The 14,776-nt window shown below is 45.9% G+C and overlaps 3 protein-coding genes across 18 annotated transcripts in view; 2 read left to right on the top strand and 1 right to left on the bottom strand.

The window, feature by feature from the left end:
* The window catches only part of PLCB2 (phospholipase C beta 2), a 61,248-nt gene extending 59,870 nt beyond the window's left edge, over positions 1 to 1,378 (top strand). For 3 of the 4 annotated variants that reach the window (XM_083506330.1, XM_083506332.1, XM_083506331.1), the window contains one exon: positions 560 to 1,378. In XM_083506330.1, the coding sequence (XP_083362456.1) occupies positions 560 to 820 (261 nt within the window). In that variant the 3' untranslated portion in view covers positions 821 to 1,378. The remainder of the gene's footprint in view (positions 1 to 559) is intronic. The other variant, XR_014526934.1, reaches the window with a different exon arrangement.
* Positions 1,379 to 6,037: 4,659 nt separating this feature from the next.
* ANKRD63 (ankyrin repeat domain 63) lies at positions 6,038 to 10,876 on the top strand. Its single transcript, XM_083510015.1, has one exon. The coding sequence runs from the start codon at positions 7,335 to 7,337 to the stop codon at positions 8,151 to 8,153; it is 819 nt and encodes a 272-aa protein (XP_083366141.1). The 5' UTR covers positions 6,038 to 7,334; the 3' UTR covers positions 8,154 to 10,876.
* Positions 10,877 to 12,409: 1,533 nt separating this feature from the next.
* LOC310708806 (serine/threonine-protein kinase PAK 6-like) overlaps positions 12,410 to 14,776 on the bottom strand; it is a 48,567-nt gene continuing 46,200 nt past the window's right edge. For all 13 annotated transcript variants that reach the window (XM_083507644.1, XM_083507643.1, XM_083507640.1 and 10 more), the window contains one exon: positions 12,410 to 14,212. In XM_083507644.1, the coding sequence (XP_083363770.1) occupies positions 14,045 to 14,212 (168 nt within the window). In that variant the 3' untranslated portion in view covers positions 12,410 to 14,044. The remainder of the gene's footprint in view (positions 14,213 to 14,776) is intronic.

Below are 14,776 nucleotides of genomic sequence, written 5' to 3'. Positions count from 1 at the left end.
GATGCCAAGATTCGATACCCACTCTCCTGTGCAGAGCTTCTTTGTGAGTTCACTAGTGGCGGACGTTATACCACAACCCCATGGCAGCCATTTTGTGCTTGTCCACACCACAATAACAGCAGCCATTTTGTAACGGTCACCCACAATACTTTCCCAGTATTCCATATGTGCTCACTGGTTCAAAACGGATGCTGACCTCTTGTGTAGGGTAAAGTGAGCCCACGTAATTCCAAAATCCCGGTTCCTACCCCCTTCTCCAAAGCTATTGGCTTCTGAGGTGCCTTGCACGAGAGAACTGGCATAAGGTGGGGGGGAGTGTACAAAGTAATCCCTCCCAATTCAAATATGGTCAGCTACTTTTCATAAAAAATGATCCTATTAGCTCCCTATCACAAAAGTGGCCATGCCTAGTTTGGCGCTTAACAACCGAGGCTTTGTAAAACAAAGGCTTTTCACCCAGCAGAACCATGTAAAATCCCACAAACAAGCAGTTACTGGGCTTCTTCTGAGCATTTGAGCAACATGTGTGTCTCATGTACTGATCTCTCTCTCCGTACAGCTGCAGCAGGAGGCATTCGCAGAGTACGAAGGCAAAGTGAAAGCTCTCGGCACAGAAGTGCAAGTTTTAGTGAAGAACTGTGTGAAAGCTGATGCAGCAAAGAAAGAGGACCTATATGCTGCCAGTGAAGGAGGCCAGGGGCTGAAACAACAGCTACAAGAAAACAACCTGATACCTGTTGCTGAAAGATGTGAAACTCAGATGGCTGAGAATACGGCAGAGGATGAGGAATCTAGCGAAATACTGGTGAGCAGGCTGTGAGTCTCTCACCTGACCCTGTTCTTAAGGCATAGGTTTTTTTAATGACTCATTTTGTTCCAGATGTTACAGTTCCATAGAACTTAATGGGCTGTCTCTTGTCGCACTTCCATCAGCTCATTGAATCTTTGATTACTGTGATCTGGTAACCCAGATTAGTTTGCGTCTACACTGGAGTTTCTATCTTTCAGGATCTGTAGTGACAATAGGTAAAGGTAAAGGTACCCCTGCCCGTACAGGCCAGTCGTGTCCGACTCTAGGGTTGTGCGCCCATCTCACTTAAGAGGCCAGTAGCCAGCGCTGTACGGAGACACTTCCGGGTCACGTGGCCAGCGTAGTGACAATACAGGATAAAAATAAACTGTTATGTATTGAAGTTCTCACCCTGGCCACCAGGGGGTATTGTGTATATAGTTTTCACTCAGGTCCACATAAGTTAATTTAGGTGGGAAACCCTGGGCTGTTGTTGTTACAATGCTGACAGCCTATAAAAGCAGGCCGGCTGAGCTGTTTGCTGTTCAGTTCAGTTCCAGCTTACTTATAAAGAACTACTTGGAGAAATCTCTGTGTCGTCTGCTATGTCCACCCACTACTTAATATAAACTTTTTTTAAAAAAACCAAAACCTGTAGTCAGAATACAAAAAGAGCCCTGAAGGATCAGAATAAATGTCCAGTTAATTTAGCATCCCATATCCCACAGCAGTTCAACGGGTTTTCCTGGCAGGGCATGAAGGCAATGGCTCTCTCGTAGAGGTGAGGTTTTTCCTCTTTCAGGGCACGGTTGCCTACCCTACCTACATCAAAGTCCAAGGGTTTATGACTGGTTTAATGAAAAAAGTGTCTTCTTTGCAGGTAATAGTATGGTCAAAAACGAGGCCTGAAATAATTCTAGCTACCAGAGCACTCACAGATCAATTGCTATACAGTGGTACCTCGGGTTACATACGCTTCAGGTTACATACGCTTCAGGTTACAGACTCTGCTAACCCAGAAATATTACCTCAGGTTAAGAACTTTTCTTCCATGATGAGAACAGAAATCGTGCTCCAGCGGCGCGGCAGCAGCAGCAGCAGCAGGAGGCCCCATTAGCTAAAGTGGTGCTTCAGGTTAAGAACAGTTTCAGGTTAAGTACGGACCTCCGGAACGAATTAAGTACTTAAGCTGAAGTATCACTGTAATCACTAAATCACTTTTTATGCACACTTTACCCCAGGATATGTATTTTTATGCACATTACTTAGTAAAAACTGCACTGCAAAATTCAGATAAGTGTAAATTTTGACAGATGACTGCATTTTGGTTCACACATTTTAGAAAGTTTCCGCCCTTCAGATATTTGAAGCTAGCTATACTATTTGAAGAACATCACGACTACTGAACACCTAAGAGCTTTGCATTACTGCCTTGTCTTTCCTTCACACTGCACCAAGCAGTTGGTCAGCAATTTCTAGTGGTTTATTTTTTGTCCAACAAATGAGATACATTCATATTAGCTCGCTAGCCAATCCCTTTCCTTTGTTGGCACCACGTCCTGTGTAATTCCTAAAATCTGTTGTTCAAAGGGCTGTTAACAGCTTCCAGAAAACAGTGCACTGTTTTCACTTGACAAATAATCTGTACCTCCATAGGGCATTACAGTGCTATGAAATTAAATACCATGTTAATTAATCTAGGGATGCTTGGACCGCATGCATGTCACCAGAGGGAGACCAGTTTTACCCAAAGGGACCTACAATAACAATTGCAACTGGAAGAATAATAATCACAACTTCAGGGAGTGGCTTTGGGTTCTGCTTCGCTGCTGGGCTCATCAATGGCATTGCATTCTTAAAAGAGCACCCCACTTTATGACCAAGTTCCGATCAATATCAAAGCACTTGTCAACAATCTCTGCATTGTAAACAGCTGAATGAGTGCTGCTACTGGAATAATATTTAGCCCAGATTAATTTAAATGCAAGAGCTAACCACAAGACACTATGGGTGGCATTTTATTTGGAGTAGATCCATTGAAATTAATTGACCTGACTTACTGATTGACCCCATTTATATTCTTCAAGAAGCTCAAGGGGGCGTACATGATCCCCCCCCTCCAAATTAATCTCCACAACAACCCTGTGAGATAGGTTAGGCTGAGAGGCAGCGACTGGCCCCAGGTCACTCAGTGGCCTTCAAAGCTAAGTGAAGGTTTGAACCCTGGTCTCTCAGGTCCTAGGGTCTGATTCTCTAACGACTACACTTATTCATTCATTTCAGGGGATCTACCATTGAGTAAATCTTACTTGAATGTACTGCAGGGGGTTGGACTAGATTACCCTCGTGGGTCCTATGATTCTAAGACACCCAATATTTTGTGTGTGCAAGTGCATATGCTCAGTGTATTCATATTTTATCCTAATTTGCAAATGCACAGAGCACTCTCACCTGCCTGGATTGGAGAGGATTCATGGTGCAGCAACCACTGCATCCATAGCCCTGCTGCCCCATAGGGGCCAGGGTGGATGACAACTAGTTCATTCTTAATTATACCAGCTTCAAGGCTGGTCAATGGTTTTTTTTGCCGGGGGTGGGGAGTGGCTGTTCTTCAGATCAACAACCTCCCCCAACATGCTTTGCTCTGGGCTCCACCACAAGCACAGCTTTCTGCTGCTGCAGCAGGAAGGGTCCCAGTGGTGGCTGGCTAAGTGAGGGACCCACAGCACCCTACTGTCCTCCTCTTCCATCCTCCCAGTGACCACAAGATTGTTCCCTAATAGGCCAACTCTATAGGCAGGAGAAATATGCAAACAGCAATTTATCCTCTTTTCTCCCCCCACCTTCCTAGACAGAAAGGTTGCTATAGATTGTTTTGTAGCAGGCTGGAAAGGAGCAGAAGGCACCTCACCTGATTGCTGGCTTATTAACTTCCTTGTAATTATTTCCATGACACTTTCTCCAAGAGCTTTACAAACACCAGTAAGGAGCCAGAAGCAGAAGCCTTAAGCAGAAGCTATTGCTGCGAGGAGACTTTCAAGCAGTGCAGAGAGTCAGGCAACCAAAACGCCAAAAGCAAATGCCCAGAAAAATACCCACTGCAGCGTTAGAAACTCATATATATATAAGCTAGGCACCAAATGGCTCCTTAAACCAGGGTTACAGTCGCCAAAACGGAATGTCATTTGGGGGCCAGTCAGATCAAAAGTTGTATTTTTCAATACAACCTTTAGGTTCGTGAAATTTGTTCCGATTGTGCGGATAAAATATAATGGATAGAATTCTACAGGATGTGTTACTAGTGTGTGAAAACAATATACAAGGATCCCCAGGCATGCATCTTCAGATGGTGGAAACATCAGGCGCCATCCTTGGTGCCCGGGCAGCCTCACTTGGTCCCAAGTGGCTTATAGGCACCTGATACCTAGCCAATGTTGAATGCTGACCCACCAGAATTGAAGTGATGCTGACACTGTTCTCATGCTCCAGACACTCACAGTACAATCCTTTACATGCCTGCTCAGTTCAGTGTGGTTTACTCCCAGTGTATAGAACTGAAGCCTGAAAGTCTCCAAAGCATAGCCTTAATAAGAATGGCTAGAACACTATTTTTAAAATGTTTTCATCCCTGGTATGTTGGTCCAAGTCACAGGACCCTGCCAGGTGCTGCTCAGCATGTGGGCTCCACCAATTCACCCTAAAAGGTCCTGCATCTGACGCTAGTGGTGACCTCTGGCTTTTAGCATCCTACCACAAGCGCCCCTTTGCATCTGACTGCAGTCATGTGCTGAAAGCTGGTGGGCGCAGAGCTAAGAATTCACCAACAGGCACTGCACACCTGTCATGAGCATCCGGCTGCTGGAGCTGGTTCTTGACACAGGGAAAAGCTGTCTGGCAGCAGCGGCACAACAGCTGTTTGCTGGTGGGATGATGTTGCTTGGCCCTTAGAAACAATGATTAAAGAGGAAAATGCAGCACCTGACATACAGGGGCTCCCACTGAGTAGGTAGACTACCATGCATGTGGAGGTTCCTGCTGAATCTAGCAGGGGACAGAGAACAAGGGAAAACCTCAGTTCTCCTTTAAAATTAAAAAACAGTTTCTAGACCTCATGGGTAAGTTTGCCATTGGCAACTTGGCTGGCAGTAAGAGCACGGGGCTCTGATGTTCAGAGGTGGGTCCTCTATGCACTGCCTGACTCAAGCTGCAAACTCATGCCAGCAGCTGGTGTTGCCCAGCCATGCTCCCCAACACCCATGACATCTTGCTTCCTGACATGTTGTGATTTTTGTGCACTTTCTGCAAGCCAGATAATTGACAGATAGATTCAATTTATGCTGAATTCATCACAAAAATAAAACTACACTACTACTTGCAAAACAGCCTGAATTTCTGCCTTAACCTAAGGCAGGGGTAGCCAATGTGGTACCCTTCAATGCTGGTGGACTACAACTCCTGTCATCCCTGACCATTGGCCTGTCAGGAGCTTGTCCTACACTTGAGTAGCACCCTGGCAGAGACACATGCCCAACTGGCATGTTCTCTCCCTCCTGGTCTTTCATTCGGGATCTTCAAAAGATTTCTTCAGCCCGAACATCACAGCGACCAATGCCAACAGACACCGGCACACTTAGGGATCTGCAGAGTGCTCGCAGTTTGCGTAACAGACCTCAGCAACTCAGCACTTTGGTTAATCTACTTTATTTACATATAAACACACACAGAGCACTGCAACATGGCTCCCTCTCTCTAGCATCAGTCAGCAAAAGGAATGAACAAAGGAAATAGTCCCACTTCATGGAACACAGTAACACAAACATCCTGTCTCCATCACTTCCCACTCTGTGGAGTCAAAACATACACCGTCATGTGAAAGACAACAATCCCATGACTGCAATCACGGAGCAGGAATTCTAACATGGCCATGCTGGCTAGGGCTGATGGGAGTTGTATTCCAGTAACTCCAGATGCTCATGGATCTGCCTCACAACAGTGCAAAGCTGGCTACAACACATCAGAACTGGGCTCCTCTTCACCTGCCAGAATGGGTGGGCCAAGAGAGTGGTTTTTCACTTAATCTCTTGTAGAAGAAGAAGAAGAAGAAGAAGAAGAGTTTGGATTTGATATCCCGCTTTATCACTACCCTAAGGAGTCTCAAAGCGGCTAACAATCTCCTTTCCCTTCCTCCCCCACAACAAACACTCTGTGAGGTGAGTGGGGCTGAGAGACTTCAGAGAAGTGTTATGCCTTAATTCTTTTTATATATGAAATTGTTTACATGTTAAATTGCTTCAATTAATTTCATAGGAAGCCATTCATAAATAGAAATAATCAGGCTGCAAAACCTGAATGCTGCAAAAGCAGAATTTTTGGGAGGGCAGCATAGAGATGAAATGAATGCACCTCTGTGCTGGTTCCTCTATGCTTGCTGCATTTCACAACACACAGCAGAAGGTGTGCACAGCCTCCCCTGTGAACCACTGACTTTGAGGTCATATGAAAGGATATGAAAATTTCACCTAGGATGGTGCATTTGCTGCAGGCATCCAGGAGCCCCGGCAGGAGGAAGTGAGTACAAGGCAGAAAGTGCAATTGAGGACCACTTTGGATTGTGGATAAACCCCTTCTTGCACTGATCCCAGTATTGTTACTAACCATCTGCCCTGCAGGAAAGTCGAGAGCAAAAGACCTGCAGGAGGTGCGTGGGCTACAGGGACTGAATGTACTGCATAGACACACATCTAATCCTCTGACAAGCTCATGCAGGAACAAAGGGTGAATTCACACATGCACAGTTGACGGCTGTAACTTTACAGCCACCCAGAACGTCTTCACATCACCTTAACAAAACACTGGTCAAAAGGCACAGTTCAGACCTTCTTCACCCATGTTAAGAACTACCAAATGATGTGCAGATAGATTCTGTCCATGGAACCACACACTATCAATGATATGGCCTTGAGCCCTGAAAACGTTCAGGCATAAGGATCCCCCCCAAGTCATCTTCCAGGGGGCTGGACTTGATTACCCTTTGGTCACCTTCCAACTAAAATAATTTTATTTTATTTTCACGTCTTCCTCCCTCCCTGGAGGATTTCACAACTCGGAGAACACCATGCGTGTCTTGTTTCAAGAAAAAATACCGTAATTTCCCGCATATCTATAGGACAAATACCGTTCTAGTGTTCTTCGGTTTTTAGACTGTTGCTACACTCAGCCAATCCTGACCAACTGAGATGTGGACCTGCCACCTTGAACCAGTCACACGTCACACCATTGAAAGCACACTAATAACAAGGGCAGCGCATCTAGCGCACGACCTTGCCCTGCCTTATTCGAGGTGGGCGGGGAGGAGCTGGAGGGGCTCCGGGAACCCTCGACGACCCAGCCCCGCCGCCCGCCACCCCAGCGCGCAAACGGGAGAGCGGAGGTGCCTCGGTGGCTCTCTCTCTCCTGACACTCCAAGGCGGCGATCGCCATGGCGACTTGAGGCGAGGTTATAAAGCGGCTCCGGGGAGCCGGCGCCTCGAGTCGCCGTCGGGCCATGAGCCGCGCGGGGTACGAGCAGCAAGCCATGCTGCGGCCGCGGGACCTGGGCCCGGGGGCGTCGACGCGCACCTTCCTGGAGGCCATGAGCGCGGGCCGCCTGCACCTGGCGCGCTTCGTGCTGGACGCCGTGGACGGCACCATCGTGGACTGCCGAGCCGACCGCGGGCGCACGCCGCTCATGCACGCCGTGGCGCTCAAGGACCCCGCGTGGCGAGTGGCCTTCGCCCGGCTGCTGCTGGAGCGCCGCGCCGCCGTCGACCTGCGCGACGACGCCGGGCGGAGCGCGCTGAGCCTGGCCTGCGAGCGGGGCTACCTGGACGTCACCAAGCTGCTGGTCCAGTACGGCGCCGACCCGGACGCGGCCGACTCGCGAGGCTGGAACCCGCTCATGTACGCCGCCTGGCAGGGCCGCGCGCCCGTCGTCGAGTGGCTGCTGCGCTCCTTCCGACGCCTCGGCCTCTGCCTCGAGCGCGCCGACCGCGCTGGCCGCACCGCGCTGCAGCTGGCCGCCAGCGAGGGCCACGGGCGCTGCGTGCGGGCGCTGCGGGCCTCCGGAGCCTTGATCCTCGAGCTGCCCGAGCCGGCGACGGCGTCCCCCGGCGACGGCCCGACGGCCCCTCGGTCGCCTCACGGGGACGGCGGCGCCCACAGGCGGGAGCAGGACGACGACGAGGAGGAGGAGGAGGAGCGGGGCCCAGACGCCGCCGCAGCGCAATCCGGCTCCGAGGCGGGGAAAGGGGGCGCCTCGCTGCGAGGCCGCCCGCTGATCCGCAGGGCCACGGCGCCCGACTGCCAGAGCCTGCTCGGCTACTAGGCGGCGAGGGCGGGAAGCGCGCGCTGCTCGCGTCTCCTGCTGCGCGTCCCCTCGGCGCGGCCAGCTCCCGCTTCGCCTCGCAGGCGTTGCTTCTGCCCGCGGATCCAGCCTTCGTCGTCGTGTTCCGACGTGCCGGCCGCTTCGTCAGTGACCATTTGGACCATTGCATCGTTGCCCGCGGGCGGATTCGGAGCGCCTCCGCACATCCCGAGGCTCTCCCGATTTGAACAGCACCCGGGAAGCGCAGGTGTTAGATTTTATTTAGTTGAAACAAGTAGCAATGTGCACTGTAATAAGGTGCGATGAATTGTTATTTACTTCTTTCTCTTGTCAAGAATGTTCTAGAATGATTGGGCGTAAGGGTCTCGTCGATTTCAGCAAGAGGGTCGAAGTGTACTTCCTTTAAAATCAACCTAAAAGCACAAAATGTCATTGTCACCTACACATTCATCAGTTTCCGTTGCCCGACTGGCGTGTTGTTGCCAGAGCTATCTTTGCCCCTCTCAAGAATTTATGTACCGTTTTGGGGCAAAATGTGCAGGTGGAAAATCTCAGGAGCCTCATCCATGGATGGCAAAGTACCATTTTGTCAAACCCTAATATCTTACAGCTATGAAAAAAAAATATTGGTAACCTATCGCTGTACAGTATACAGAGAACAGTCAAGTAAAACTAACGGTGAACCTGGCTAAAAGTGCTTGAAAGGTCAGTTCAGGGCACCACAGCAAAATAAAAATTTTGCATTTTCTGAGTATGCTTCTTTCTGTAATGGGTGAAATGGATCAGTGGTCATTTTGGTAAAGAACAAGAGTGTCTATATGATGTCCAGATTGCTACATTTTCATGGCAGTTTCTGTAAGGGCTTCTGAAGATTTTGCACCATGTCTGATTCTTAGGAGGTGTTTTCTTGTCCACTTATATCTGTGTGGATTTCTTTATCTAAATGGAATTGCACTCCTGTACATTGTCTTTGAATCCAGCAAACAAGCCTTAATAAGATAGAAATTTATTTGTAACTAGATGCCGCATTTGCCTGAAATGATTTCAGTGGGGTGTGTTGGGATGTTTGTGGCCTTTCACTTTTTGCAGCATTTTTTTGTTCAAGTTTCATTTATTTAGTGACATTGCATGAACTCTGAAAGTAACAGGGAAGGACAAACAAGGTGTGAAGTGGGAGTTGTGTGATCAGATCAGCTGTTATTTAGCCACAGAGGGGGGAAATGATAAGGGCTCATGTTGTTCCTGTCTCCCCAGCCCCCTTCTGTGACTAAGTAAAGGGAAGGTAAAGGACCCCTGGGCAGTTAAGTCCAGTCAACTGCGACTATGGGGTTGCGGCGCTAATCTCACTTTCAGGCCAAGGGAGCCAGTGTTTGTCCACAGACAGCTTTCCGGGTCATGCGGCCAGCATGACTAAACCGCTTCTGGCTTACCGGGACACCGGGAGGGAAGTCAGAGCACATGGAAATGCCGTTTACCTTCCTGCTGCAGACCTATTTGTCCACTTGCACTGGCGTGCTTTTGAACTGCGAGGTTGGCAGAAGCAGAGACAGAGCAACAGGAGCTCACTCCATTGCGGGGATTTGAACCTCCAACCTTCTAATCGGCAAGCCCAAAGAGGCTCAGTGATTTAGACCACATCGCCACCTGCATCCCAGTTTCAACTGGATGAGTTATTGGAACACGTTGTTGGTCTTATTGCTTTATTTACATATTTAATTTTTTGTTAGTTAAGAGTATATTATTTATTAGGTGGTTGTTAATGTATTTAGATATTTATTTGCTGCTGTTGTTGTGGAGGGTTAACCCACCTTCCCTGGTATAACAACCCCAATCCAAATTCTGTTTCTTTGGACAGCTTTTAACAAAAGAGAATTACATTGGGGAATCCATTCCTGGATTTCTCAGGCCCACTGAATTCAACAGTACTCATTTCTGGTTAGACATGGTTTAGCACTGCAGCCTTACTGCCTGGCAGCAGCTCTCCTGGACTCTCAGGGAGGGGTCTGTCTGCTACATCACTTGCTACCTGGTTTTGTTTGTTTGTTTTTTGAGATGTCAGATTTAAACTGGGATTGATTTTTTATTGTCAAAACTTTAAAAAAACACATGGGGTGGTTAAGTTTTTGAAGATAGGAGGGCAGTGCACTTGAAAAGCACATACTAACTTGGAAAATTATTAGCAAGTTTAGATAATAGTGCGTGATCATTTTCTTTCATTTTCCTTTCCTTTGTAAATTGTAGTAATACGGTTTTCCACTTCAGAAATAGAGTTGAAGCTGCATTGGTGTCCATCTGATGAGTCTGCAGCTGATCCCCGTCTATGAATTTCTTAGAGCCAGGATTCTAGGAGTTGCATTTTAGTAGCATCGACTGCACAATTCAGACACACATTGTAAAGCTTTGATCCAGGCCATTAAAAGGGACACTGACTGCAAAATGCAGTGTGTAGCAATAACACAATGTCAGTTCCATACCCACTGTCTAACATACTGGTTTCATTTACTGGCAGATGCTCTCACTTGTATGCATTCAGTGTTGAACTTCCAGTGTCTATGAAAACCGTGACTTGTTCCTTTTGTTTCTCTTTTTTAAAAGCACATTGTGTTTACAGCAGGATGGACTCAGAATTTTCTTCTTTCAAATGTTGGTTTGTTCTGGTAAAGGGTTATGTAGCTTATCAAGCTGACCTTCTACAGAATGCAATAAAACTAGTTTCTTGCTAATTGTATGGCTCTTTCTTTCTAAGGAATCCATTGCTGGGTAAACATTTCCCCCTGTCTACTTCGGCGGATTAATATTCCACAGCCTTTAAATGTGTTGTAGGAAGAGGGGGTTATTGTTTTGTTTTGGTTATAACTATTTATTTTGTGCTTTTATCCTGTATATTTATCTTGTGAGCTGCCCTGAGATCTTCAGATAAAGGGAAATATATAAATTTAATAAATAAAATCAATAATACAATCAGATTATGTGTCCTCAGAAATGACACCCCCTCCCTTTTAGGAATTCAGTAGCAGAGTAACCTGCATATTCTTTTGGGATTACTTTCTGTTTTCATCAGTCACAAGTATGGAGGAAGGATCTTTCCATTTCACTTCTCTCTGTTCCATACTTTTCCAATCTTAAATTCAGGTTATCCACATTTCTGCAACGATTTGTGATTTTTTTCTTCAGCATTTTCATGCAAATTTCTCCTAATAAACATATTTTGGTCTGCACTTTTGACTAAGGTGCACATTTCTACAAGCAATTTCTCCTAAGACGCATTTATGTTATTTTTCAGCACACTCATTTTTATGTACAGATTGTTTAATTGGAGAACTGTATTGCAAAATTTGGATAGGCGCAAATTTCAAAGGATGGCTGTGTTCTGGTCTTCATACCGTTTCAGAAAGTGCAAATTTGGCTCTAAAAGCTAGGTGAATTGAATGTCTCCCCCACCCCTAGTCACAAGCCTTTTTTATTTTCAGAAGATGGTGCCCATTGTCTGCTACTTGGGTTGGATTTTGTAGTTTAAATTCAAACTTTTATGTTTCTGTACAAATGATTTATAGGCACATTCTAGTAAGGTAGTTTTGTGACGAAGGCCACTGAAAACAAAGGAGTTCCACTGATTTACATGGTGTTTGTCATGAAATGCTTTTGCTAGGTTGTGCTCTGTGTTTTTTCTGTGTTTGTGCAGCCAGAGAAGCTTCTTGGCATCTGACACATCTTCAGAAGAATAAGAGAACATTGAGTTACAGAAACTTGTATTTTGTGGTTGTTAACTGCTGGCAGGTGGGGTGGGGATTTTCCGTAAAAAAAGCTGCATGCTCTTTTTAAAGTAGTGCTGCTTCTATGTATTGTTCCAATTAAAAACAAACAAATAGATCTTCAGGATCTATAATGGACTGAGGCATCTGCAGAACCTATATTCCCTTGCCTCCAGAGTAAAACAATAGGATCATACCTCGCTCCAGGGGGCCCTTTTTTGAAGATCCCTGTCCTTTCAAATGGCAGGGCTGCACCTGTGCCTCATTGCTGCCATCCACTTCCATAATAAAGCACTATTGGCCAAATGGACTTCACACACCCCTCACTGCCTTGTTGGCCATTTTTGCCTGAAACTACATGGAACTCATTTGGGCCACTGACTTGTCTGTCAAGTTTATAGGCCTGAAACTTTTCTGTGGCAAGTTTTTGAGTTAGGAACTCTGTGGAGCACTTTGGAATAAGGATAAACGCGTTTTTCAAAAACATTTCAACATTGCAATGGGTTTATGAATAATCAAAATTGTGTTTTAATTTAAAACAACAAATGCAAACAACTCACGGAAAGGAGAAATATTTGTTTCAGATAATTAAGTTAAAAAGAAGGAAGAAAGAAACCTGGGAGTTTTTTGCACAGGATTCCTGGAACATACAGACATATTTTACAACAAGCTCTCCCCACAATATTTCAAGTTTTTTGTTGTTGCTGTTTTTACACGTTTTCATATGTTTACCATTTGGTGGATTGTGTAAGGGCAGATTCTGAGGCAGTAGAAGTGACATCTGACCCCCTCCAACCTAGCCCTCCCCACTTTCCATAACTCCTGCCCAAATGTATCACAAAACTGAATTCCAGTTATGTTACAACTATGCTCCACACAGTAACACACATAATACAACCTAAACTAATCGGTGCCAACTGATCTGGACATTACACAGATAAGACTTAACCATATAAAATTTCTGCATCAACCTTAGATAAGAATATTAGAAGTGGTCCACCTACATCCAGGAGATTATAGAACCATGAGCACACATTTAAACTCTGTTCCATGCATTTCCCCTATTCTCAACAACATAGGAGGTAGGTAGAGTCTTAACTTTCTCACTGGCAAAACAAACATTGTTCAGTGGAATGGGAGAGCTTCAACGTTTTATTGACCTTGCTACAGAATTCGGAGCTGGTGAAAAACACCACCCAGCAGCTGCCTCAAGGCCGCTTGGTCAAGTCCAGTGTACTTAGAGGGGCCTTGATATAAGCAAACTGAAGTTCTTATCGGGACAACCCTTGTGCTGCCTTCTACTTCCAGTCTTCGCTGGAGAAGGCACTACGTTTACATGCCATGGAGTTTCAGGCATCAGGTTCCAGCATCTCTGGAGAAATGTCTGCCATGAAGCGCTGCTTGCCAGCTGGTGTAAGATTGTGAAATGACAGACCATTCTTAAGGTTTGAAAAGCCATAGGCCCCATATTAGTCCCGACTGTAGAAAGAAAGAAAGTGCTGGGGAAATGATTTGAAAGGAAACAAGATAGAAGAGTCTTTTGTAACAGGATCAAGTAGCCCATACATGAGATGAGATTATTGGTTTAGGGAAGCCCATTGCCAAGCTTATGCCATCCAGATGATTTGGACTCCATCTCTCATCAGCCCCAAGTATCACAATCCAAATCATCTAAAGGACACCAAGTTGGAGAAGCCTGTTTTCAGGTTAAAGTAAGGACATCTACCTTCAAATGTGTTTTAAAGAACAAATACCATCCTGCGAGAGGAATGTTGTTCCAGTGCCGTCAGTAGATGAAGTCTCTGGAGGTTTGCAGGTATGTACAAATCAAGTGGAGAGAATCTTCTTACAAACACCAAACATACTCCTGAAATAGGAACTATCCCAGAAGCTTCACAATATATATATATTAAGACTTGTAGGAGTCCAGCTTTTGATTGTCTTCAGCAATGAAAAAGAGAAAAAGGTAAACATTGAAAAGCAGCTCAAGATGGTGAAAATTCCCTCTCGCATTCTCGGAAAGGACGCTGACAAGTTCCAAGCCGTGTTTGCAGGGCCAGGCTGCCCTTGATCTGGTAACTCCGAGAGAAAGACTGCATTCAAATGCTATGATATACTAGGTGCTTCTTAAGTTTGGGGTCAGCAGGTGGAGGTCCGTTTCCTATACCGCTGAATAAGGGGCACCAGGCACTCTGGAAGTCCCGTCTGAAGCAAAAAGGGGTGATCAAGGAGTTCCTGGGCTGTTGCTCGCTCTAACGGGTCTCGTGTTAACATCCGTTCCAAGAAGTCTCTTAAAACTGGAGACGTCTGTGAAAACAGAACAATTCAGATAAGCCCTTTCAGGGCAGGAGGGTGGATGAAGGGCAGTATACACATTTAATAAATAACAACCAGTAGTAGTACTTAAGGACATATTTAAATATACAGACTCTGCAAATGATGCTTGTGTGGAGAAAGTCCTCCCCTGTGTTGTTTCAGGTGATTGTGGAGAACTCTTTGCTCCATTGCTACTTGACTAAAATGTGATTGATAACATGATCTAAGCAAAAAGTGGAACCAATGGGCTCAGGAATCATTTTACTAGCAGCCTTGGTCAGGTCCAGCGTTTGATTTAAGATGCGACGGTGTACACAAACCTTTTATTGTGAGAGGCATTTCTTGTATTAGCCACTAGATGTCAGCAGCAGCCTATAGAACCAACAGCTGAAATCAATACTAACTTCTTGATTCTGAGTCTGAACAAATCTCAAGTTGTCAGTATAGAAGGTGGGATACATAGACACAAAGGCTGCAACTATCATAAAGCAACAGCCCAATTGTACTTGGGTTCTATGGCCCAATTTTCAGGGATCAGGAGCTGCCCTTAAATGT

The sequence above is a fragment of the Podarcis liolepis genome (genome assembly GCF_965112155.1).
Source record: "Podarcis liolepis genome assembly, chromosome: 1".
NCBI lineage: Eukaryota > Metazoa > Chordata > Lepidosauria > Squamata > Lacertidae > Podarcis > Podarcis liolepis.
This window is presented reverse-complemented; position numbering and strand designations above follow the sequence as displayed.